At 36.1% G+C, this 26,051-nt stretch overlaps 1 protein-coding gene across 2 annotated transcripts in view; it reads right to left on the bottom strand.

Moving 5' to 3' along the window:
• LOC103004085 (serine/threonine-protein kinase MRCK alpha-like) overlaps window positions 1-25,541 on the bottom strand; it is a 56,273-nt gene extending 30,732 nt beyond the window's left edge. Inside the window, exons 1-2 of one of the 2 annotated variants that reach the window (XM_057548653.1) lie at window positions 25,456-25,541; window positions 21,234-21,310 (exon numbers count right to left, since the gene is read on the bottom strand). In XM_057548653.1, coding sequence (XP_057404636.1) covers window positions 21,234-21,248 — 15 coding nt within the window. In that variant the 5' untranslated portion in view covers window positions 21,249-21,310; window positions 25,456-25,541. Of the gene's footprint in view, window positions 1-7,618; window positions 8,012-21,233; window positions 21,311-25,455 lie in introns of those variants that run through there. The other variant, XM_057548654.1, reaches the window with a different exon arrangement.
• Between the last annotated feature and the right edge of the window lie 510 nt (window positions 25,542-26,051).

Genomic DNA, 26,051 nt, shown 5'->3' with positions numbered 1-26,051 from the left:
TGTGAATACTAATAATCTAAAAATGGGTGCAGGTAACTTAGATTACATTTCTTAAATTAGACTTCAAAAGCATATGAAATTTGGCTGTCTATATGATATAAAATTTTTCTTTCTGAGGAAATAGTAGAAAATACATTTTGAAATGGAAAGAATTGGATGCTTACAGATGTTACTGGGGAATAAGGTTTGATTGTAAGTGAAGATGCTGCACAGCTGAGCAGAGCAAATAAGTACATAGACTTGAATAATGACAAATACAATGGAGAAAAAATACAAGAAATTGATAGTAAATGCAGGAGATTCAGAACATTTGCCAAATTTTCAAAGTTATGAAGAAAAAAATGCCTCTTTACTATGCATCCCAATAAATAGACTTTTTCATATGGATTCATAGAATGAATATAATAAGAATCCCTCCTATGAGGCAATTTATTGATGCCTTAGCTCCAATTTAATTTTATTTTATTTAAAAAGAGACTATCTTCAGTCTGAAGTGGGGGGGGGAATTATCATATCAGTTGATGCAGAAAAAGTATTTGACAAAATTCAACACCCATTCATGATAACTCTCAACACACTAGGAATAGAAGAGACTTCCTTAACCTGATGAAGGGCATTTACAACAAATTAAGGCAAGCACTACCACTAATGATGAAAACTCAAATGCTTTCCCCTAAGAATGGAAACAAGGCAAAGATGTTCACTACCACTTTTCCTATTCAGGCAGAATAAGAAATAATAAGCAGTACCATACTGTCTTGATTACTGTAGCTTTTTAGTATAGTCTAAAGTCAAGGAGCCTGATTCCTCCAGCTCCATTTTCCTTTCTCAAGATTGCTTTGGCTATTCAGGGTCTTTTGTGTTTCCATACAAATTGTGAAATTTTTTGTTCTAGTTCTGTGAAAAATGCCATTGGTAGCTTGATAGGGATTGCATTGAGTCTGTAGATTGCTTTGGGTAGTATAGTCATTTTCACTGTGTTGATTTTTCCAATCCAAGAGCATGGTATATCTCTCCATCTGTTTGTATCATCTTTAATTTCTTTCATCAGTGTCTTATAGTTTTCTGCATACAGGTCTTTTGTCTCCTTAGGTAGGTTTATTCCGAGGTATTTTATTCTTTTTGTTGCAATGGTAAATGGGAGTGTTTCATTAATTTCTCTTTCAGATTTTTCATCATTAGTGTATCGGAATGCAAGAGATTTCTGTGCATTAATTTTATATCCTGCTACTTTACCAAATTCATTGATTAGCTCTAGTAGTTTTCTGGTAGCATCTTCAGGATTCTCTATGTATAGTATCATGTCATCTGCAAACAGGGACAGCTTTACGTCTTCTTTTCTGATTTGGATTCCTTTTATTTCTTTTTCTTCTCTGATTGCTGTGGCTAAAACTATGCAAAGCTATGTTGAATAATAGTGATGAGACTGGACAACCTTGTCTTTTTCCTGATCTTAGTGCAAATGGTTTCAGGTTTTCACCATTGAGAATGATGTTGGCTGTGAGTATGTCATATATGGCCTTTATTATGTTGAGGTAAGTTCCCTCTATGCCTACTTTCTGGAGGGTTTTTATCATAAATGGGTATTGAATTTTGTCAAAAGCTTTTTCTGCATCTATTGAGATGATCATATGGTTTTTCTGCTTCAATTTGTTAATATGGTTTATCACATTGATTGATTTGTGTATATTGAAGAATCCTTGCATTCCTGGGATAAACCCCACTTGATCATGGTGTATGATCTTTTTAATGTGCTGTTGGATTCTGTTTGCTAGTATTTTGCTGAGGATTTTTGCATCTATGTTCATCAGTGATATTGACCTGTAGTTTTCTTTCTTTGTGACATCTTTCTCTGGTTTTGGTATCGGGTGATGGTGGCCTCATAGAATGAGTTTGGGAGTGTTCCTCCCTCTGCTATATTTTGGAAGAGTTTGAGAAGGATACATGTTAGATCTTCTCAAAATGTTTGATAGAATTCGCCTGTGAAGCCATCTGGTCCTGTGAAGCCATCTAGGGGTGGGATAGGGAGGGTGAGAGGGAGGGAGCTGCAAGAGGGAAGAGATATGGGGATATATGTATATGTATAGCTGATTCACTTTGTTATACAGCAGCAACTAACATAACAGTGTAAAGCAATTATACTCCAATAAAGATGTTAAAAAAAAGAAAAAGAAATAATAGGCATACAGATCAGAAAGCAAGAAATCAAACTATCTTATTTGCAGATGACATGATTAATTATCTGAATAGAAAATGCCTAGTAATGTCAAAGAAAAAGAAAATCTTGAACTGTTAAATGAATTTGACGAAGTCATGGCACAAAATTAACACAAAAGTTAATCATATTTCTACATAAGAGCAATAAATAACTGGAAATAGACTTTTTTACTGAGACTTATTTTTTTTAGAACACTCTAGGGTTCATAACAAAATTGAGGGGAGAGTACAGATATTTCCCATACAGCCCCTGCCCCACACAAGGAAAACCTCTCCCTTTATCAAAATCCCCCAGCATAGTGGTACATTTGTTACACTTGATGAACCTACACAGACACATCGTAATCACACGAAGTCCATAGTTTACATTAGGGTTTACTCTTGGCCTTGTACATTCTATGGGTTTGGACAGATGTATAAGGACATATGTTTATCAGTATGGCACCATACAGAATCGTTTCACTCTCATAAAAATCTTCTCTACTCTGCCTGTTCATCACCTCACCCCCAACCCCTGGAAACTACATGATCTTTTTACAGCATGTAGTTTTGCCTTTTCTAAAATGTCATATAGTTGGAATCATACAGTATGTAGCCCTTTCAGATTGGCTACTATCACTTGGTAAGATGCACTTTAGAGTCCTATGTCTTTTCATGGCTCCATAACTCATTTATTTTTATCACTAAATAATATTCTATTGTCTTCACGTATCACAGTTTATTTATCCAGTCACCTACTGAGGGGCATCTTGGTTGCTTCCAAGTTTGGGCAATTATAAATAAAGTGGCTATATACATCCACGTACAAGATTTTGTGTAGAGGTAAGTTTTCATTTCATTCGGGTAAATACCAAGGTGCTAAGCTGCAGGATTGTTTGTTTTCTTATTGTAGAGTTTTAAGAGTTCTTTGTATGTTTTGGATAACAAATCTTTATCAGATTTGTCTTTTGCAAATATTTTCTCCCTGTCTGTGGCTAGTCTTCTTAGTCTCTTGACATTGTCTTTTGCAGAGCAGAGGTTTTTAATTTTAATAAAGTCCAGCTTATCAATAATTTAGTGGATCATGCTTTTGGTTTTTTTTTTTTTTTTTTTTAAAGGATTTTCTTATTTATTTATTTATTTATTTATTTATTTATTTTTGGCTGTGTTGGGTCTTCGGTTCGTGCGAGGGCTTTCTCCAGTTGCGGCAAGCGGGGGCCACTCTTCATCGCGGTGCGGGGACCGCTCTTCATCGCGGTGCGCGGGCCTTTCTCTATCGCGGCCCCTCCCGTCGCGGGGCACAGGCTCCAGACGCGCAGGCTCAGCAATTGTGGCTCACGGGCCCGGCTGCTCCGCGGCATGTGGGATCTTCCCAGACCAGGGCTCGAACCCGTGTCCCCTGCATTAGCAGGCAGATTCTCAACCACTGCGCCACCAGGGAAGCCCCATGCTTTTGGTTTTATATTTAAGAACTCATTACCAATCTCAAGGTCAATGAGATTTTCTCCTATGTTGTAGTTTTGCATTTTATATTTAGGTTTATGATCAATTTCAAATTAATTTTTATAAAGAATGTAAGGTCTGTGTCTAGGTTTATATTTTTCCATGTGGATGTCTAGTTGTTCCAGCACCATTTGTTGAAGAGACTCTCTTTGGTCCACTGTATGCTTCTGGGCTCTTTATTATATTCCATTGATCTACTTGTCCATTCTTTTGCCTTAAAAAGGATTGAAATTCTGACACATGCTATAACATAGATGAAATGTGAAGATATTAAGTGAAATTAGCCAGACAAAAAGGGGCAAATATTGTATGATTCTACTTATATAAAATATATAGAATAGGCAAATTCATAGAGACACAAAGTACTTCAGAGTTTACCAGGGACTGAAGGGAAGGGAAATGACAAGTTATTGTCTAATGAGGATAAAACTTACTTCTGTTCGGGGAGATGGAAAAGTTTGAGAAATAAATACTGTAATGGTGATGTTTGCAGAACATTGTGAACGTAATTTATGCCACTGAACTCTACACTTAAAATGAATAAATAGAAAATTTTATGTTATGTATATTTTACAACAAAACAAATAAGTAACTAACTAAAAATAGCTCGTATGTGACAGAAGTGACATTACAAATTATTAGGGAAATGATAGACTAGTCAGTGAATGGTACTTGGACAACTAACTTTCATGGTATCAGGGTGGCAAAAGTTAGATTCCTACTTCATAGCAAACAAAGATATAATTTCCTGGTGATTTAAGGACCTAAATGCAAAAAAGCAAAACTTTAAATCTTTTCAAACCTTTGGGGACAGAAGGATACTATAGAAATGGATTTCTTAGAAAACAATTAAAAAGCTCAAGCAATAAAAGGAAAGACTAATAAATTTTAGTAATTAGAATTAAAAATCTCTGCATGACAAAATGAAAGCAATAATAAGACACCACTTCATCAGAACTACAAAATTTCAAATGTCTAGTAGCAGCAACGGTTGACATGGGTATAACAAAATGAGAACTCTTACATGCTGCTAAGTGAGAGTGGAAACTGGTTTTTAAAAACTCTATTGCCCAGCAAAGTGAGAAGAGCATGCACATGGAGGGTAATTTAAGGTGGGGACGCAGAGCCCATGTAGTGTGAGAAGTGATGGGTTAGCTGCAGAGATGGCAGATTGGTCACAGAGAATAGAGTCACTCAAATAATAAGCATATTGAGAATAATAAAAGGCAAGTTTCTCACTATCATCACAGAAAGGAGCTACAAATATGGAAAGAGAGAAAACGAGAATGAACCCTATAATGTTGGATTGAAATTAGAGGTATGAATATGTGTATGAACTCATAGTTTTTATAGGTAAGTAAGTAGACAGCTAGGTAGGTAGAGATGATAGATGGACAAATAGATGATAAATAGATACATATAGAGAGACTGATATATAATATATTTTTCTCCATCTCTATCCAATAAAAAGTTCTGGAATACTGATACCCCAATAGCAATAAGCACACCTAACACCCAGATATTGACTTCTAAATACCATTTTCCACTAAAAGCAATCAGAGTGCCTTGGAGAAATGGCTAAATCTAGGGCTGGGAAAATACAGATGAGCTGTACAGCCATTTGAATGCCAGAATAAATTAAGACTATAATGGATTATAAGCCATGGATAAAATTAAAAATACTATGTGTCCATACAGATATAAATAAATTGCAAGTTTGGTGAGAAATGGGGTACTTACCATTTCAGAGTACCTCTCTACAAAGTACTTATTAATTACAAAGGAGAAAAAGTAATTTCAACATGGAGAGGCCTGGAAAAATCTCACCTTAGTGCAGAGGTCAAAGTAAACATCATCAATAATGGAATAAGTCAAAATCATATACCACCTGACAGGATACAATGAGAAGACCCCAGTATCACTTCTGTGATATTCTTAACAAAGATGCATAATCTGAATCAAGTCGTGAGGAAACACTTGTATAAAAAGAGAGACATTCTCTTCTACACCAGCCTGTGACTTTCAAGAGTATCAAGGTAATGAAGTAAAAGAAAGACTAAGAAATTCTTCTATATGGAAAGAGACTAATGAGAGATGACAACCAAAAGCACAGTACAATTTTGAACTGCATCCTTTTGCTATAATGGACACATGGGGACAGTTGGTGATACCTGAAGTGGTCTGAGGATTAGATGATAGTAATGCATCAATGTTAGTGAGATGGTTGTATTATATATTATAGGAAGTAGGAGAATATTCTTATTGGTCAGAGTACAAGATAAAGAACTCAAGGTGATGGAAAATCAAATGACAACTTTCAAATAGTCTAGGAAAAATAAATTTATACTCGAAATATTTCTGTAAAATTTGTGATTGTTTCAAAAAAATTAAGCCATCAGTTGGCAAAATTTTACATTGAAAATATGCATTTCACCACCCAACAACTAACAAATTCTCCCATATGTATATAGGCAAGTGGGTCCCAACGGGCTCATTATAATAGAGAAATTGTAATAAGGAAAAAAAGTCATCAACTGATCAAAAGGAGCATGGTTATGTGAATCCAAGTATATTTATACACTGGAATACTACACAGAAGTTAAAATTAATGAGCTGTTTTGACATGAATAAATAGTGTGAAAATAATAAGTTGTAAAACAATAGGGATAATATTTGTGTGTTTTAAGCAGACCAAGAAATCCTGTGAACTTGAAGGATACATGCTGATGATATAAAATATAAGAAGGTGAAGGGAAGAATGCACACCATTTCAGAATATTCAATCACCTCCCAGGAAAAAGAAGAATGAAGTTAGATGGGCTCAACTGTTCAGTATCAAATTAATTTTCTTTTTATCTGAATCAAAAATGGCAAACTGTTTTGCTAAATTTGTGGGTAGTAGGTTTATGGGCTTGTGATAGATTATTCCTTGTACCTTCTTCCATGATGGAAATATTTTATTGTTAAAAATTTAAAACAATAAAATAAAAGTGTTATCAAAATTTTAGAGGCTCTGAGCAGAATTTGAAAACAAGGTCTGGCCTGGCTATAAACCACACTGAAATTTTCCAAAGCAGACCACATGTCTCCAGAAGAACTCTCCATCTCGCCTCCAGAATTCCAAAGTGGGCAGCAAAGAACCCTGCCCAGATTATTCAGGGTGAATGAGATGCAGAGAGAGAAGGGAATAGCATTTTTGAAGAGGGAGAATATGAGCTGGGAGACACCAAACCCTTTCACTTGAGGAAACATTTTCTTTTGCAGAGAGTCAAGCTCTCTGATTAACATGAAGGGCAAATAGTTGTTTTATGTCCCATTATATAGGAGATATGAAATTATCTTTAATTTTAAGTGCAGTCACAAATGTATTTCTTTGTTTTGTTTTTGTTTGTTTGTGGTTTCTTGCATGATGGAAGGTCTCTGAGGGTTATTTGTATTTTTTGTTTGTTTTTTTTTTTGATTTTATATTATAGTTGATTTACAATGTTGTGTTAGTTCCAGGTGTACAGCAAAGTGATTCATTTATACATATAAACATATCCATTCTTTTTCAGATTCTTTTCCCTATAGGTTATTACAGAATACTGAGTAGAGGTCCTTGTGCTATAAAGGAGGTCCTTGTTGATTATCTATTTTATATATACTAGTGTGTATTTGTTAATCCCAAACTTCTAGTTTATCCCTCCACCCCATGTTTCCCCTTTGGCAACCATAAGTTTGTTTTCGAAGTCTGTGAGTCTGTTTAGCAAATGTATTTTTATGCCTTACATAATACCAGACTTGATGTTATGATATGATTGTGTAAAATATTCCTGTTACAGCATGACTCTGTAATGTTAATTAAAACAATGCAAATAACAAGAAAATTTTCCCTGCCAGACCATGTCCCCTCATGCTTTGTACCACAAGTTTTACTGACCATTTCATCATTCACCTAACTGTGCTCTCTGCTCTTTTAAATCCTTGCTTCATAGTAGACCCCATCATTAAGTTCTCTGTTCAAGTGCAGGTAGAATTTTTTCTTTTTTCACTGATTTTCAGGAGCAGTTTTCTCATTTGAATTTCAAATCTTCCTGTGTTATCAGTTAAACTTAATATTCTCTATAGACTCTTCCTAAGCAATGCATCTGATTAGGAGAGAAACAGCAATGTTTCTGAATGGGATTCAGTCTCCCTTTGTTTGTTACAAGTGAAAAGTTCTGAAGCAAAGCTACCCCAGAGAGGCACCTTCACTTGGTCTGCTTCGTCTCCACTGTATGAGGATGGAGATGTGGATCTGGAACTGATGTAAAACTTGATATTTAGATTCTGTTCAAATATGTTCTCAACTGGATCAGCCTAGAAAAACAAGTTAGGGAAAACAAAATTTTAAGAGATCACTGTGAAGAATTCAGGACTCTTAATGGAAGTCATGAACATTACAATGCTTCCTAATAATGGGTGACAAAATTATTATTTTAGTATATTTGTTAGAAATATGTCAACCTACAAAACCATAGCCATAATGCTTCAATAGTGGACACAGCTGTTCCCACCTGCACCTTCTCTTTAGCAGGTGTTGTTTCACATCCATCATTCCATCCCATGTGGAGGTACCATGACATTAAAAAAAAAAAAAAAAAAAATTGAGCAGGTAGATTTCATCCACAGTGGGTAATAGAGAAATGAACTAGAAACTAAAGATAAGAATTCTATCCCTGAGGGTACCTAGTAAAAAGATTCAGAATATATCACCCCAAAATATGCCACTTTGACATATTAATTATTTGAATTAAAATACTTGAGAAACAGCCATACAAGGACACTGTGACCCTCCTTTGTCCTCCTGAAGGCAAGATATAGACCTCCCCTGTGAAAGGCACCCTCCCTGTACCAGGAGGAGGGAAGACATTCTTGTCACCAGACACAGCGAATTTAAGGCCATGAAGGCTGCATAAACAAACCTTGTTAAACAACCCATATCTTCCTTGTTACTTCACCATTCATTACCCATAACCCAAACCACTTTGTCTATCAATTCTTCACAAATTTACTGTTTCTTTGACTAAAAAAGTGTAAAAGCTTCTTACTCTGGTCACTTCAGGTCTTCTTTCTCTTGGGAAGGCTCCCATGTACATGTAAAAATTCAATAAAATGTGTATGCTTTTCTCCTGTTAATCTGTCTTACGTCAATTTAAGTCTTAGGCCCAGCCAAAGACCCAAAGAAGGTAGACAAGAATTTTTCCTCCCCCACACCAGATTAGGCATTAAATGAAAGCAAAAGAAACTAATCATTGTGATTAATAATTGTGACTAATGGTGCAAATGCAAACCCCTGCTTATTTCACAGTGTAGAAATACTGGCACTCAGGGGTCGCCATCTTTTATGTTTAGAAATTTTTAAACTTTACTTTGGAAGATCATATTGTTACCAAGCCGGCTTGCCACATGACAGGCCAATAAATTGGGAGACAAGGTGCTGAGGCAAGGAATAAGGACTTTATTCGGAAAGCCATCAGGCTGAGAAAATGGCAGACTAGTGTACCCAAAAAACCCACCTTATGGGGTCTGGTTGCCAGTTTCTTTTATAGAACAGAGAGGGGGAGGAGGGGAGGAAGTAAAGTGAAAAGGGCATTTATCTTGCAAAATATCTCCTGCTCACTTGGCCTGCATTGGGGAGGGGATGTGTTAATTTCTTCTTTTCTGTAGCAATTCACAGGTGGGCAGGGTCAGAATGTCTCCCTGTGAGGTGAACAAAGGCCTTTTAGTTTAACAGTCAGGAAGAGGGGCAGGGTTCCCTGTGGCAGGCCAGTGATTGTAACAATAACAAAAACAATGAAAAGCAAACGTTAAAGTAAAAGAAACAGAATCATGGAGTCAGAGTTTGCTCTTCCCTGTTACACTATAGTGCATAATTTAGTGAGGAGGCTATAGGGCAGCCCTCCTGGAGTTGCATACACTCCATATGGTACTTCATATGGTTCTAGAGAATAAAAATAGTGTTTTGCTATTTTCTTTACACATAATATGTAATATACATGAGATGGTTGTGGTGGTGATAGCAGTTGTAACTGGGATTTAGGGGTGGGGGGAGCTGGTAGAGATTATAGAAAGGCTAACACAGCCCTGAGCACACCTTAGTCGTAGACTCTTAGAAAGTCCTATGGGTTTGTATGAGCACGTTTTTTGGCTAACAGAATAAACTCTCTTTAGAGAATAAGGCCAAATAATAAGGAACAGAAATAATAGATGATGTGCAAAGCAAAAAGCTTTGGTTAGTAAATTACTTCTTAAGCTTGCTTTCATTTCAAGGTGGCATCAGACATGTGGCTTAAATCCCCAAATGCCCAGTTTATTTTCTCAGTATCTTCCATTGTTAATTCATGTGACCACTGTTATGAAATACAGTGTACTACTATTCATATAACATTTGATTATTTTTTTTTTTTTTTTTGGTGTGGCGAATTTAAAAGTCTGCTTTTGGATTGATTCCTGGTACAATTTTCTATGTGGCTAATACTTTAGAGATCAACAAGTCTCCCAACAAAATACTTGAGCCTAACACTGAAGGCTGGAACTTTAAAACCAGCGAGATTTGCCTGTTGCTAATAGACGTGTTTCCTGGTAGGGCCATGAGCCTCACTGGGACAGAGTCCTCATCCACCGTGCGTGTGCAACTCTCAGCACAATGCCTGGCACAACTGAAACTCAAGTCTTCCCACCTCCATTAGCTGCCTTCTCCATATGCCACCCTCCCACCCTCAGATCACAGCCACATCCTTCACAATCACTACCCTCTACTTCACCAGCTGGTCTGTTTATATCCTCTCTCTCTCTCCTTTTTTTTTTTGCAAACTAGTTTTTCAGTGTGAGGTGTAGCAACTAAATGGAAAAAGGGCATAACTCAAATATATAATGCTAATTAAGTATTATGATGCAAACAACCAGGGACATACCGCCTATGGCAAAAGAAGCCCCTCTTGTGTCCCAGTCAACTGCCTTCCTTCCCCAAAGGAAACTACCTTTGATCATCTCTTTGCATTTGTTTAGAATTTTAGCACATTACATCTGCATCCCTAAACACTACTGTAGTGTAAGTGCCTGAGATTAAACTTTGGATTGTAGTGTAAGTGCATGATATTAAACTTTGGATTGCTGAGGCATCCATTACAAAAGACATCCATTGTGAATAAACATCTTGCCTGCCTATGACACAGCTACCAGCATAACAACCATATAAGGAGTTGTCACCCCCAGCCATGAAGTTTCCTTTCAGAAAGCCCTCAGCAACCTAGATAACTGACCACTTGAGCCACCCGTTTATCCCTTCCCATGCCCTGAATCCTGCTCTTAAGCTTTAAATTAGACAATAGTGAAACCCTGAAACCCGAGACACCCTACCCTCCATCTTAACAAAAGCAGAGCCCTGGGTCCACTTTCTCTCCCGTTCTCTCTACCTGCCACCTCGTTGTGTGGCCACTGGGTATGCCATGTACCCTCCAGGACCTGTGAGTGATCAATCCTGTTCCTCAAAGTTCCCTGATAGTTTTTACTGAAGCACATCCTGTTATCATAATAAGAACCACAAGGCTTGGTCCAGCCACAACAATGGGCCCTGTGGTGGTGGAGAGGAATGTCTGTGGGACTCACTGCAAGTACTATGGCCCAGGTGAGTGCCCCGGGCATTCCTAGCCAAGAGCATCACTACCAATAGGCTGAAACTAACACAAAAACCATAGTTTAATTTTGCTCATAGTGTGTTCTTTTTTGTGCCTGTCTTTTTTCACTCAACATTATGCTGAGAGATTCATTCATGATGTTGTGTGCAGCTATAATTTATTCATTTTTATTACTATAGTGCATTCCATTATATTCACATAACATAATTTCTTTATTCATTCTACACTTTGATGAACACTTGTGTTTTAGCTGTTACAAACATTCTTCTACGTATCTCCTTGAATAAAATGTGCAAGCATTCCTGTAGGATGTATTTCTAGAAATGAAATTATAGTATATGCATGTTCATATTGCTTCAAATACGCACCAGCACTTGCTTTTATAGTCATTTTATTTTAATTATTTTAACTAGTGGCATCTCATTAGGTTTAGAACTTTTAATACGTTTATTGTCTATTTGGATTTCCTCTTTTATGAGTAGCCTGTTAAATTTCTTGCCACTTTCCCACTGGGTTGACTGTCTTTTTTGTATTGATTTACAGGGCTCCTCACATATTCTTGATATGAGCCTTTGTTAGTTGTATGTGTTACAAGTATCTATCTCCACTCTAAGGCTTGTGTTTTAATGGTCTTTTTCCCACTGTTCTACACTACTAGCATTATAATAAATTAAGTATTCCTAATACATTTTTTCTGGGAACTGTTGTGTTCCACTGGTCTATGTGTCTATGCTTTTGCAAATACCATACAGTTTTAATTACTGTAGTTTTATAATGTCTTGATACTTTTTAGTGCCAATTTGTTCTTCAAAAGCATTTTTACTTTCTTGGCTTTTTGTGTTTCCATATAAATTGCGAATTCCATAAAAAAATAGGATTTTAATCAAGATTATATTGAATCTTGATATATTATATTGAATCTTCAATCTTGGTGGAATCTTGATTGAACTGATATATTATCAGTTAAGGGAGAATTAATATCTTTATAATATTCAGTCTTTCAATCTAGGGTTATAGTGTTACTCTCTATTTAATTTAGGCCTTTTCAAGTGTCCCTCTTTAAATTTTATAATATTTCTTCCTAGAGGCCTTTTAGCTATTGTTAGATTTGTTTCTAAATACTTGATTTCTTATGCTATTGTAAATGGTGTTTAAAAAGGTAATTATTTAATATTTCTTCTTCGTCCATAGAAAGACATTTGAGTATATTGATGTGATATATATCTATTTCTGTATATTACATTGTAGTCAATATATTCTGTACATACAATATACTCTGTATATTGATTTTTGTACATTGACATGGTAGTTAACCACCTTGTGAAACTCTTTTATTAATTCTAAAAATTTATTGAAAGACCCTGCATTTCATAATGATTAGAAATAGTCATAGCAGGCATCTTTGTCGTGTCCCTAAATATAAAAATGGAAAAGTTTCAGTATTTTACCACTAATTACACTGTTTGCTATGAATTCTGTTGCTGGTGCTGATACCTTCCATCAGATTAAGGAAGTTCTTTTCTATTTCTAGTTGGGAAGAGGGGTTTTGCTTTTGTTTTTGTATCATAAAAGAATGTTGAATTTTATCAGATGTTCTTATGCTTTTATTGATATATGGTTTTTATTTTTAATCTGTTACTATGTTATGCTCATTCATTTTCTAAAGTCAAACTTTGTGTATCAGGGATAATACCAAATTAGTCATGCTGTGTTATTCTTTTTATATATAACTGGATTCCATTTAGCAATGTTTTTTAAAGAATTCATTATGTTCAGCATTTCATGGGAATTCCCACTGTAGAGCTAAGAGTGTACAAAAGATCAGATTTGGTATGTGTTTTATGAAGATGTTCTACCACTGGGCAATAACGATGAAATATACTGAAAACAATGTATATAATCTTTGAAGTGTTCCAAGGAATGTCATTGCTATCAGCACAGATAAAGCCATACATGTTCTTGTTAAAATTCAAACTACAGTTCAAAGAATGCTTCTGTATTTTCAGCCAAAAGCCTGGATTGTGTACCTTTGTCTTTAACAGCCATAGGAACATTGTTATCCTAGCCTTACCCTCAATAATCTTTTAAATCAGTGGCTAAAAATTAAAGCTCTGTTTTCAGTTAAGACAAAACCTTTATTTTTCACAACAGGTATAAAACCAACAATATACTCATTAATGTCAAAAGAAGAATTCTGTATGTTCACAAGTAAGATTAGACTACAATCTTCCCTTCTAATATTGTCCTCATCGGGTTTTGGTATCAGGTTACAGGAGCCACATAAAATAATTTGGAGAGTGTCTTAGTCAACTACAGCTGCCAAAACAAAATACCATGGACTAGGTGACTAAACAACAGGGATTTATTTCTCTTCGTTCTAGAGGCTGGAAGTTTCAGATCAGGGTGCCACCGTGGTTGGTTTCTGGTGAGAATTTTCTTTCTAGTTTGCAGACAGCCGGCTCCTCACTATGCCCTCACATGGAAGAGGCCACCAATACTATCAGACTAGGGTCTCACCCTTATGATCTCATTTAACCTTAATTACCTCCTAAAAACACTATCTCCAAATACAGTCACACTGGGGATCAGGGTTTCAATATGAGAATTTAGCAGGAGACAAAATTCATTTCATAGTTTTCTGCCCCACAAAATTCATGTCCTTCTCATATGAAAAATACATTCATTCCAGCACAACAGTCACGAAGTCTTAACTCATTTCAGCATCATCCCTAGTGCCTGAAGTCCAAAGTCTCATCTAAATATCTAAATCAAGTATGTTTGAAATTTGAGGTACAGTTCATCCTGAGGCAAACTTCCTCTCCAAGCTGTGAATCTATAAAACCAAACATATTATGTGCTTCCAAAATACAGTGTTGGGACAGGCATAGGATAGACTTTCCTACTCCATAAGGGAGAAATAGGAGAGAAGGAAGGGGTGGCAGGTCCCAAGCAAGTTCAAAACATAGCAAGGCAGACTCCATTAGATCTTAAGGCTCCAGAATAATCCTCTTTGCCTCAATGTCCTACCTTCCTGGCCCACCGAGGTGGCAGCATCACCCTCACACCCCACTCCTCTGTGGGGTGACCCTGCCCCTTCAGCTAGATGGGACCTGCCCACATGGCTTTCTACAGAAGCTCTGCCTCTGAAACAGAGGAGCAAATAGTTTTGTCCCCTGGGGCTATGATGTGAGTGGCAGCCCTTATGATCTCTGAATTGCCTTTCGGGTCATTCTTGCCTTTCCTTTAAGAATAGTGCAAATTCACAGCCACATAGCTCTAGGTCCTCTTCTGTAGAACCCAAGAAGTCTGACAGCTTTCCTTCATTCTCCCTGGCTTTCTCTGTCCCCTTTACTTCAAACTGGCAGTGTCTCTGCTGGTTTAATGCCATCTCTATTCCTGGCCTCTGCTGAGATGACTCATTAAATCCCTGTGTCATACCCGTGATCTTGTTATCAAGTGGCTGTTCAGCCACACCCTCAGTGTTCTCTTCAGAACAAGCTTTCTTTTTTTGCAATATGATTGGGTTGAGAGTTTTCTAAATTTCTAATTTCTGGTTCCTTTTTGCTTAATAATTCCTTCTTCAATTCATATCTCTCCTCTTGCATTTTACTGTAAGCAGTAAGGCGAACCCAAGCCACACCTTCAATACTTTGCTTAAAAATCTCATTTGCTAAATATCCAATCTCATTGCTTGCAAGTTCTACCTTCCACAAAACACTAGAACACCCTTCAGCCAATTTCTTTGCCACTTTATAACAAGGATCACCTTTCCTCCAATTTCCAATAAGCTCTTCCTCATTTCCATTTGAATGGCCCTGAACATCTACACTCCACCAATATTCTGTTCATGAATATTTATATATTTTTCTAAGTAGATGGAGGCTTTCTCTCCACCTCTCCCTTTTTCTTTTTGAGCTGTCAGCAGAATCACCTTTAATGTCCATATTTCTACCAACAATCCCTTCATAGCAATCTGGGCTTTTCCTAACATGCACCTCAAAACTCTCCCATCCCCTCTCCTTTACAGTTCCAAAGCCGTCCACATTTGTAGGTATTTGTTACAGCAGCACTTCTCTTCTAAGCACCAAAATCTGCCTTAGTGTTCTCGAGAGGAACAGAAACACCAGGAATGTATATCAGTATCTGTATCTATATATCTATATCTCCTATTGGTTATGTTTCATAATCATGCGAGCCAATTCTTTTTAATATCTGTATCTTTTTATGTATCCTTATGTATGTGTGTACATATATATATATATGTTTTTATCTTATATAAATATATATTTATATGTATATTTTATATATATTTATTTATTGTAAGGAATTGGTTCACATAATTATGCAGACTTAGAAATCTCAAGACCTGAAGTCAACAAGCTGGAGCCCCAAAAGAGTCAATGATGTAGTTCCAGTCAAATCTGAAGGCCTGGGAACCAGGAGAGCTGATGGTGTAAGTTCCAATCCAAAAGCCAGAAGGCTTTCAGACCCAAGAAGAGCCAAAGTTCCAGTTCAAATCCAGAGGCAGGAAAAGACTGATGTCCCAGCTCAGTAGTCAATCAGAAGAAGTGATTCTCTGGAGGGTTAGTCTTTGTGACCTATTCATGTCTTCAACTGATTAGATGAGGCCCACTCACATTGGGGAGAGCAATCTTCTTTACTTAGTCCCTCAATTTATATGTTAATCTTATCCAAAAATACAGTCACAAACACACTCGAATAATGTTTGGCCAAATGTCTGAGCACCCTGTGGCCTACTCAAATAGATTTCAATAGTTATCTTTAACTATCTGCCCCAGATATAATGCCTGTTTTATCATTTTTCATATTGGTTTTATGTGTCTTTGTTTGTTTCTTAATGAACCATGTCACACTTTTGTCAATTTTGTTAGTTTTATCAAGGTTGAAACTATTGGCTTTACTGTTCCATTCTATTTTATGTTACTTTTTTACTTCATTATTTTTTTTTACTTTTGCCTTCCACCTTCCTGGGGTATAAATTGCTTTTCTTTTTGTAACTTCTTAAAATGGATGCTTAGCCCATTAACTTTTCAGGCTTTCTTCTTGTCTATCTTATGTACATAAGGCTATAAATTTTTTCTAAATACTGCTTTAGCTGCATTGCACAAGTGTTGATATGTAGTATTTTATTACTGACTTCAAACTATTTTCTAATATCCATTAGAATTTCTCCTTTGATTCATAGTTTACTTAAAAAGGTATTTATTGATTTACATTAGGAATTTAACATATATTTTAAAATATTGATTTATAACTTAGCTTTCTCATGGTCAGAGAGCATACTTTCCATGAGTCCAATCCATTTACATTTGTTGTTGAGTCTTAGTTTGTGGTCCATCTGCTTATTTTTGTTAATGTTTTTGTGATTTTAAAGAGAAAATGCATTCAGCATGTGTTATGTGAACTGTTCTATATTTGTCCACTTTCCATATTTGTCCACTTCTGTTAATCATTTTATTCAAATATTGTCTGTCAATTACTGAGAAATGTGTGTTCAGATCTTCCACTGTAGTTGTCAGTTTGTCTATTTCTTCTTGTAGTTCTGTCAAATTCCATATTATTTATATTTAGACTACATTATATGGTCAATATATATTTAAGATTAGTGTGACTTCCAGGTAGAATAACCTTTATTATATAATTGACTTGCTTTACCTACAATAATTTTTTTTGCTTTAGATTTTATTTTATCTGATATTTATGTAACTTGTTTTAGCTAATGTTTAGATATTAATGCTTTCTGTATACTTATGTTTTAGATGTTTCCCTTATGGACAGTATATGTTAGATTTTATTTTTATCTAGTCTGACAATCTTTATTTTTTCACTGGCGTAATTTTCTTCACTTTTAATCATTTTAGTTACTGACTTACTGAGATTTATTTCTATCATCTTAGTTTGTGCTATTTGTCCCATCTATTCCTTGTTTCTCTTCCTCTCCTTTCTTGTCTTGTTAGATTAGCCAAATATGGTTATAATTACTTTTTCACCTTTGAACTTGTTAATACTGTTCCTATCCTATTTGTAGTTTCCCTAGAAATTAAAGCATGTACAATTAACTCCACAAATCTGAATTTGATCAAATCCTTACCCTCCTCTTGAGCAATACATGGATCTTGGAATACTTTCAATTCATTTACCCTCTTTTGAATTAAATGTTATTATCTCCATTTGAAAGTCCATCTTGGTTTGTTTTTTAATTCTGTTTTATTCAGTCAATGCTAATTTACATTTGCTTATATATTTACCACTTTCTTTGTTGTTTTTTCCTTTCCTATCTTAGACCTACCATTTGGGATCAGTTTCCTACTGCCTAAACTACACTCTTTAGAATTTCCTTTAATGAGATTTTGTTGCTGACAGATCCTCTTCTCTTAATTTTCATTTATCTGTAAATAAAAAATTCATCCTCATTTTTGATAGATAGTTTACAGTTATTTTCTTATAATACATTGAATATATCTTTCCTCTTCCAGCTTCTGTTGAAATTTTTAAGAATTCAACTATCATTCCCTCTGTTATTATTTTTAGGGTAATCAATCTTTTTTCTCTGGATGACTTAAAGATTTTGTTCTTCATCATTTTCTGCAGCTCTACAATGTATCTAGACATGAATATATTCTCCTTTATCATGCTTGGAATTTCTAAGCTTCTTGCATCTGTGGATCTAGTCTTGAGTCTGAAAAAGCCTCCGCTATGACATTTTTAACTATTGCTCTGCTCTCTCTACTCACCTTTCAGGACTTGGGCCAACTGCTGGGAATTTCTCACTTAATTCCTACAATTTTTATCCTCTCTGCTGTATTTTCTATTTTCTCTCTCCATCTTGTTCTGGTTTGTCTTTTAATTCACAAATTCTCCCTTCCACTGTCTTCATTTTGCTGCCAGTTATGTCCACTGATTCTTTTTGTAAATATGCCATGCCATATTTTATTACTGCTTCCCTGAATTTATTACCAAGTTTATCATTGACCATATTCTACAAATTCTAAGATGCACATTTTTTTTTACATTTTAACATCTTTGAAATAGAGATATTTCTGAAAATCACTATTATTTTACAATTATCATCAGCCAAAAAAGCAACCAAATCATTTTGTGCACAAAACCGAACCTACAAATTGGTATAAAAGGAACAAAAGCATTTGTAAGATTGGTAACTATGAACCAGGTACAAGAGCTTCTTAAAATTTTTCTCCCATAAATATAAGAGCTGCAGAATAGGAACTGAAACTACAGCCACCATTTGATTAAGCTTCAATAAAGTACTGCATTCTCCATTATCTATGTTCTTTTGCACAGGGCAAGTAGGTGATTAAAAGAGATTGAAAAAGACAACCAGCCCTGCATTTTTCAAATCTTTGCACTACCCTCTTCAACTGCCCCCAGGACATTGGTATTGCTTTTGCTTTACTATTTGCATTAGTTTTCTATTGCTGAGTAACCATTTACCACAAATGTGGCTCCTTGAAACAATACCCATTTATTATCTCACAGTCATGCATGTCAAGAATCTGGGCTTGGCATGGCTGGGTAATCTGCTCAGAGTCTCACAAGGCTGAAATCAAAGTATCAGAAAGGCTGGTATCCCATTTGAGGTTTGGGGTCCTCTTTCCAGTTCATGTGGCTGTTAGCAGAACTCATTTCCTTGCAGCTATAAAACTCACGGGGGCTGCATTTTCAAGGTCAGCATAATAGCATCTCTCTGACACTCAACCTTCTTGTAAAGAGTTCACCTTATTATGTCTGGTCCACCTAGCATAGTCTCCCTTTTCATTAACTCAAAGTCAACTGATGAGTAACCTAATGATAAGAATGATATTCTATCATTTTCACTGATCCTCCCCACACTCAAGGGGAGGGGATTTTACAGGGTATGTACAGCAGGTGGCAAAAACTAATTCTAAAGGTCAATTCAAATTCTGCCTACCAGACTACCCCAAAGAGAAGGCCTCAGGGCTTCCATCTGGCTCTTCTTACCGTAATAGGCCTCCCTCACTCCCCAGACTGCAGAGATCATGCATGGATCATACCAGTTTTTTAGTATATTTATTCAAATTATATATTCAGTAACCACAGGTTAGATTCACGGTCCCTTTGAGTCCACTGAGACACAGTCCCAGCCCAAAATGTCATTTGCCTCCTGTATGATATAGCTCCAGGCTGACTTGTGGACATTGGTGGTGTTTTGTGTCCCAGAAATTAGCATTGACAAAGAGCCAGTGTTTACCATCTCTGAAAAGTCTGGTGTTTCCTTTTGCCTAGTGCACAACGATTCTGTAATTGCCTGCAGAGCCCTTCCTTCCAGCAGTAGTGGGTCCTGGTCTGCAGTCTCCTTCTACACTCTGTGAACCAGCCCCGTCTTCTAAGCTTCTAGGTTCTTAAACCCCAACCCTTTCCTTTTGTTTTTCAAGCTCCAGAGATGGTAGCTTCTCCTGCCTCTGTGTCACCTCACCGTTTGCTTTTTGCATTTTTAGTCCTCCAATGTCTGTTTAACCAATTCTCTGTTTTAAAATGAAGGAATGAACCCAGAGGACATTATGCTAAGTGAAATAAGCCAGTCACAGAAGGACAAATACTGCATGATTCCACTTATAAGAAGAATCTAAAATAGTCAGACTCATAGAAGCAGAGAGTGGAATGGTGAATGTCAGTGACTGCGGGGAGAGGAGAATGGAGAAATGTCTGTCAGTGAGTGCAAAGTTTCAGTTACGCAAGATGAGTAAATTCTAGAGATCTGCTGTACAACGTTGTGCCGATAGTTAACCATATGGTTAAATGCACTTAAGAACTTGTTAAAAGGGTTTATGTTAAGCATTCTTACAGGAATTCCCTGGCAGTCAAGTGGTTAGGACTCCGAGCTTCCACTGCTGGGGCCCAGGGTTCAATCCCTGGTTGGGGAACTAAGACCCCGCATGCCACACAACAAAGAAGCATAAAAAACAAACAAACAAAAACAGTGTTCTTACAACAACAAAGAAGAAGCACAAGGAAATTTTTGGAGGTAATTGATATATCTATTACTTTGTGGTGATGGTTTCATGGGTGTATGTGTATGTACAAAGTCATCAAACTATATACGTTAAATACGTACATCAGTTGTATATCAACTGCACCTAAATAAAGCTTTTCAAAATAAATAGATAAAATAAAATGTCTCCATTAAAATAACTGTTATAGTTCCTATTTTTCTGACTGGAGCCAGACATATATCCAAGGGTTCCTCAATAATAGAATGGGTAAATAAACTACAATATATTCATATAATGGACCATCATATATATTGAAATACAGTTGAACATATTATTGCTGCACGTGGATGAAACTCACCTATGCTGCAACACAAAAGGACATATACAGTATGATTCCACTTACATACATTCTAAAACTAAATCCTCTTGTGTAGGGATGCATACATCGAGTGTAAAAACATAACAAAAACAAGGACGTCCTTACCATGAGCAGCAGAGTAGCAGTTGCCCACAGCAGAGAGGGAGGGCTTGCTACCAACTAGAAGGGCACACTTCTGGGGCATCAGTCGTGTTTCCTGTCTTCACCTGAGTGCGGGCTATAGAGGTGTTTTTTACACTTTTCTGTATGTGTGTCATAGTTCACAGTGTAAAATATTTTGTTTGTTATTTTAATTCTAATACAGATGACCTTGTAACTTACATAAACTTGCAGCCTTACTTTCCATGAAAACTGTTTCTTTCCTATGTGCTTATATCAAGACTTCAGGCCTCTCTCAGGGAATAATATTAAAAACAGTTTTATTGCAAGAAGAAAGTGCTACTCTGAGCACATCAGTGACTTCTGAAGTGGCTGTAGAACATACTCAAGAAGTTTAGTACTTACTTCACACTGAGCCATGGCATAGGTAGTTGTATTAAAACGTGCCAAGGAAGATGAACTTGGGTCTGGTAACACTAAACCTGGAACACAACAGCAAACATTTATTAAACTCAGAAAATTGAAACTAACGTTCATGCCTTTTTGGACCTTAATCTCTTTAAAATTGTTCTCAAACCATATTTTCAGAGGTAATCTGATTTATCATCTATATATACTTAAGTCAAAGGATGTTTATATTTATTTGTGTATGTTAAGTACATTTAATATATCTAAGCATTCTGCATCTCAAACGAAACAATAATTTTTAGCAAATTTATGGTAAACTTATAATGGAAGTATATAAATAAATTATATAAGTTTTCATGAATTAACTCCTGTGTGTCAAATCACAGCTTTCTTTTCCCTAATAGTATTAGGTTTATATAGAACTTGAAAACAATTTTAGAAGCCCCAAGGGGATTTCAGCAATATGGTGATGCCAATGATGGCTGCTTTTCCTATGCTAGTTTCTCCCCACTTCAGGAATCAATTTCAAATGATTCCTCTTAGGTACCTAGTACAATTACCCCTCAGTATCCAGAGGAGATTCATTACAGTACCCACTGCAGATACCAAAATCCTCTGATGCTCAAGTTCTTTATATAAAATGATGTAGTATTTACATATAACCTACCCACATCCTCCTGTATACTTTAAATCATCTCTAGATTACTCATAGTACCTAATACAATGTAAATGTTATGTAAATAGTTGCTGGCAGGTGGCAAATTCAACGTAAATTCTATGTAAATAGTTGCTGGTGCATGGCAAATTCAAGTTTTCCTTTTTGGAACTTTCTGGAATTTTTTAATTTAATGTTTTTGATCTGAGTTGGTTGAATCCACAGATGCGAAACCCGCAGATATGGAGGGTCAAATGCATGCATTTCTTTGCCTAAGTTTCTATAAGAAGAACACAGGCAGACATAAAACAAATATTAATTATACTTAAAACTTTTATCATATTGTCAAGGCTTTATTTATTTAGACAGAATAAAGTATCCAACTACAAGGTTTTTTTCCTTAAAGGAACTTTAAAGAAATTCCATGCATTATCATTTAGCAATTTTACTAACTTTAAATATATTCAAAATGAAGTATTATTGTAAGATTATAATTTTACTTAAATATGAGAGAAGAAAAAGCACGAATTTAGACTTTCTCTAACAAGCATACCTTTAGCAACTGACATTGCCAGGAGTATGAATTTTCCAGCTATAAATCACTAAACACAATTGCTTAATAGTCAAATAAGGAAAGGTGTTCAGAAATGCCACATAATACCGCACAAAGATGGTATTGCTCTGCAGCATTTAGAGAAAAGCTAATGGTAAAAATAAAATTCCAGGATAAAAATGTTAACTTGATAAAGTATTGTGATTATATATATATAGATAGATAGATATAGATAGATATATATGTAGTCTTTCTCTTTTAGGTTCCTTCTAAAAATTGTCAAACCTATCATTACTCCCACTTATCAGTGTTTTGTTATCCAAAGTACCCCATCCGCTGGTGCTGTGTAGTGAGCGATACTCTGGCCTTGACTTCTTTGCTGCAGCCTCAGCCCCGGAAGCACCACCACCTGAGCACGCTACATCACTTATCCTACATTCAGTGCTTCCTACGCCTCTCTTGAATTAGAACCTGTCTTGGTTCTCATCTTTGCAAGGGTACTCAAGTTCTCTTTAATTGTTTCTTCTATTGCCCATAAAAAAGTCCACTCACAAATATTTATAGGACAGTTTTATTTACTTCCAGAGTTTGCCTATCCTGAATTCCTTATGAGCCTACTCCCTCCCCTCCAGAATATTCATCAGCTGGCACAGGCCCAGAGTCATGGGACTCTAATCCAGGCCAATGTGAGCCAAAAAACTGGGGCATGAAAGGAAAGGGGAACTCACACAGGTAGAAGCTCCACTAACTCATTTGCATAAGAAATGGCTTCTGTTAAGACAATAAAATATCCCTTCAGTTAAAAGTAACATCCACAGTTTTATTAAAAAATTAAATTCTCATATTATTAATACCCTCATAATGAGAAAAACTTAAGAAACCCATGTACTGAAAAGGGTGACACATTCTTAACTTCCAGAGTCATGGGCAAATGTCAGGAAATCTTAGTGGAGAACAAAAAGGTTAAGAGATAGTTGAAAATGGCTTAAAGCAGGATCGCGGAGGGTGAAGAGCGGAGGAGGATGAGGGGCATCGTGATGCAAGTCTGAGGGAGTGTCCCATGACGTCTCCGCAGCTGCGCTTTGCCGTATCCCACTCTGCCTCTTACAGCTCTGAACACACGGACCCGTGTTGCCTCGACTCTGTCCAATTTGAACAACAGCCGACTTCCCCATCGCCAGAGTGGTTTGCCTCATGCTGCAACACATGGGAGCATTCCAAAACTGGGAAGTGATTGGTATGAATTGAAAAATTTTACCAATGACAAACATGTTTTATGAAATATTTCGTCATGCTGAAAAAAAGGTAGTTCCAGTTAAGCATAATATTTTGCTTTCTTTGTGATAGAAAAATCTCTAAATTGTATAAAATAAAACCCAACAAAATGGCTCTTCGAATATTTTACCAAATGAGAGTAGAAACACACACACACACACACACACACACACACACACACACACACACACACACTAACCTTGGGCTCTAAGCTGGCTTCCAAGAGCTAATCTCCCACCTTCATAGTAAACTGGCTCCCTTGTAGCCAGCTGGGCCCATGGACGTGTAGCGCAATAGGTCCTGATTTAGGCAACACTGAGCCCCATACCCTTTTAGATCTGAGTTCCTCACCCTTATTCAGGTGTTCAATTTCTAACCACAGGTCAGATTGGTACTTCTCTCTGGCTTTCATTTTACTAAAAGAGGCAGAAAGAAGGGAAGACGTCATTAAGTGCTAAGTGCAAGAGACTGACCTATAATTGGATCCCACATAACTGGAATGTGGGGCTAATACAGTTAGTCTTCAGTCAAGCTGAACGTCTTACAACATTCCAAATAACATTCCTTGTTTCATAAGGAACCCAAATAATGGAGCAAATAAATGTGTATATTTATTAACTTTCAATCTGATTTACATGCCTACTTTTGAGCAGATATGAGAACTGAGATGCCCTAAGCATAAGATGAAATAACATGTTTATTGTGGACGATTACACAGATGTTATTTGATAGCTCTTTACACTGTATCATTCACACAATGAGAAATGTCTTTTCCTTTTCATGTTTAATAAAGTATACTGGTCTTATAACTGGATCATTTGCAGCATATAAAGCTTTTGGCTTTAAATAATTCAACTTCTTGCACTGAAGTTGATCCACATGTTAACGATTACAGTTAAGTGAATAAGGCTTTAGGCATGAAAGTGGCCCTCAGAGGCTTATGTTTCTTCTCATCTCACTAAAATGACTCTTTTGGAGCATGTTTATGTAAGAAATGGATGTCATATATAGTTTTTCACACTGGTTTGAAATTTCTTTCTTTTCTTCCTTTTACTCTGCAATATTACACCGCCTCACCTACACTGATGTATTCATTAGCTATGTTTATTGTCTATTTGTATGATTATCATCTACAGTGTTGGAGTTTAATTTGCTCTATTTTTGTGGTAAGAATGAAACAAACTGCTTCACTAACCAGTAAACAGAATGGAGAGAGGAGCCCTTTAAAAAATATACATGTTGCAATATACAAGTTACAAGCTATAATTAAAAATATGAGAAAACCAACCTCAGTAGACCCTTTAGAAGTTAAAGGTCTATGGGAAATAGGCCACATTTTGAGTTTACCTCATTCTATTTTCATTCAAAAATTTTTTTCCTACATATACGAGGTGTTTCTTACTAGAGGATTTTGGGTGCCTGTGAATCAAGGAAATTTTGCAAATAAGGAGAAAACAACAGAAACTTCATTCACAGATGATTCAGTTTTCAGTATTATTGATACCATTTTGTAGAGATGCCAGAATCAATTAAAGCCTGTTGAAAGTACATATGTTAAAAGTAACTAATTGCTTTCAAATTTTCATTACTTTTCATTTCATAGAAAAAAACTATTCTTTAAAAAAAAACACTAAACTTTATGTCATAGGAAGAAACTAAACACATAACTATGCTTTAAGTACTTTGCAACCAGATTATAAATAAGTCGTTTTAAAAATGGTGTCAGTCGGTCTCACCAGTTTAGAGTGCTTGGAGCAGCCTCTGGGAGGATCTTTCTGGAAATTCGCTCTCTGTCGAAAGCCGGCTCCAACTTAAGCATAGCTGACATATCCAGTTTATCAAATCGCTCCATTGCCCCTGGCATTTTCTACAAAATCAGATAAGAAGGTTTTGATTTCCATCTTATATTTACAAAATTTTAAATCACTTCTAGAAAAACTTAGGAGGTGCTGGGGACCATTAGTTTTCTTGAATAGTGAATAGAAAAACTGATTGTTAAATTGTATTATTTTCATTAAATTTGGGGATATTATTAAAGATTCATATGAACAGTCTCATTTTTCTGCTTATAACTATGATAGATGCCTCCCCTCCCAAAAAAGCAGGGCTCATCTCTTATGAAAAGGCATTTTTCAGGTTGAGATCTAGACAAATTGACATTATTCAGCAACTTTATTATCATCATTTTTAGCTTTCCTTTTTTCCATTCTATGAGTCTTCCTGGGCTGTGACTGACACTCACTCTTGCTCCTTTAACCAAGCTGGAATTTCGTAAAGACTCCACTTCTTTGGTTTTTTCTAAGATCAAGTCCTGGGCATCCTTTTCATCCTT

This window comes from Balaenoptera acutorostrata, chromosome 6, assembly GCF_949987535.1.
Source record: "Balaenoptera acutorostrata chromosome 6, mBalAcu1.1, whole genome shotgun sequence".
NCBI classification, from domain to species: Eukaryota; Metazoa; Chordata; class Mammalia; order Artiodactyla; family Balaenopteridae; genus Balaenoptera; species Balaenoptera acutorostrata.
Note: the sequence above shows the minus strand (reverse complement) of the source record. Positions and strands in the feature narration are given on the sequence as shown.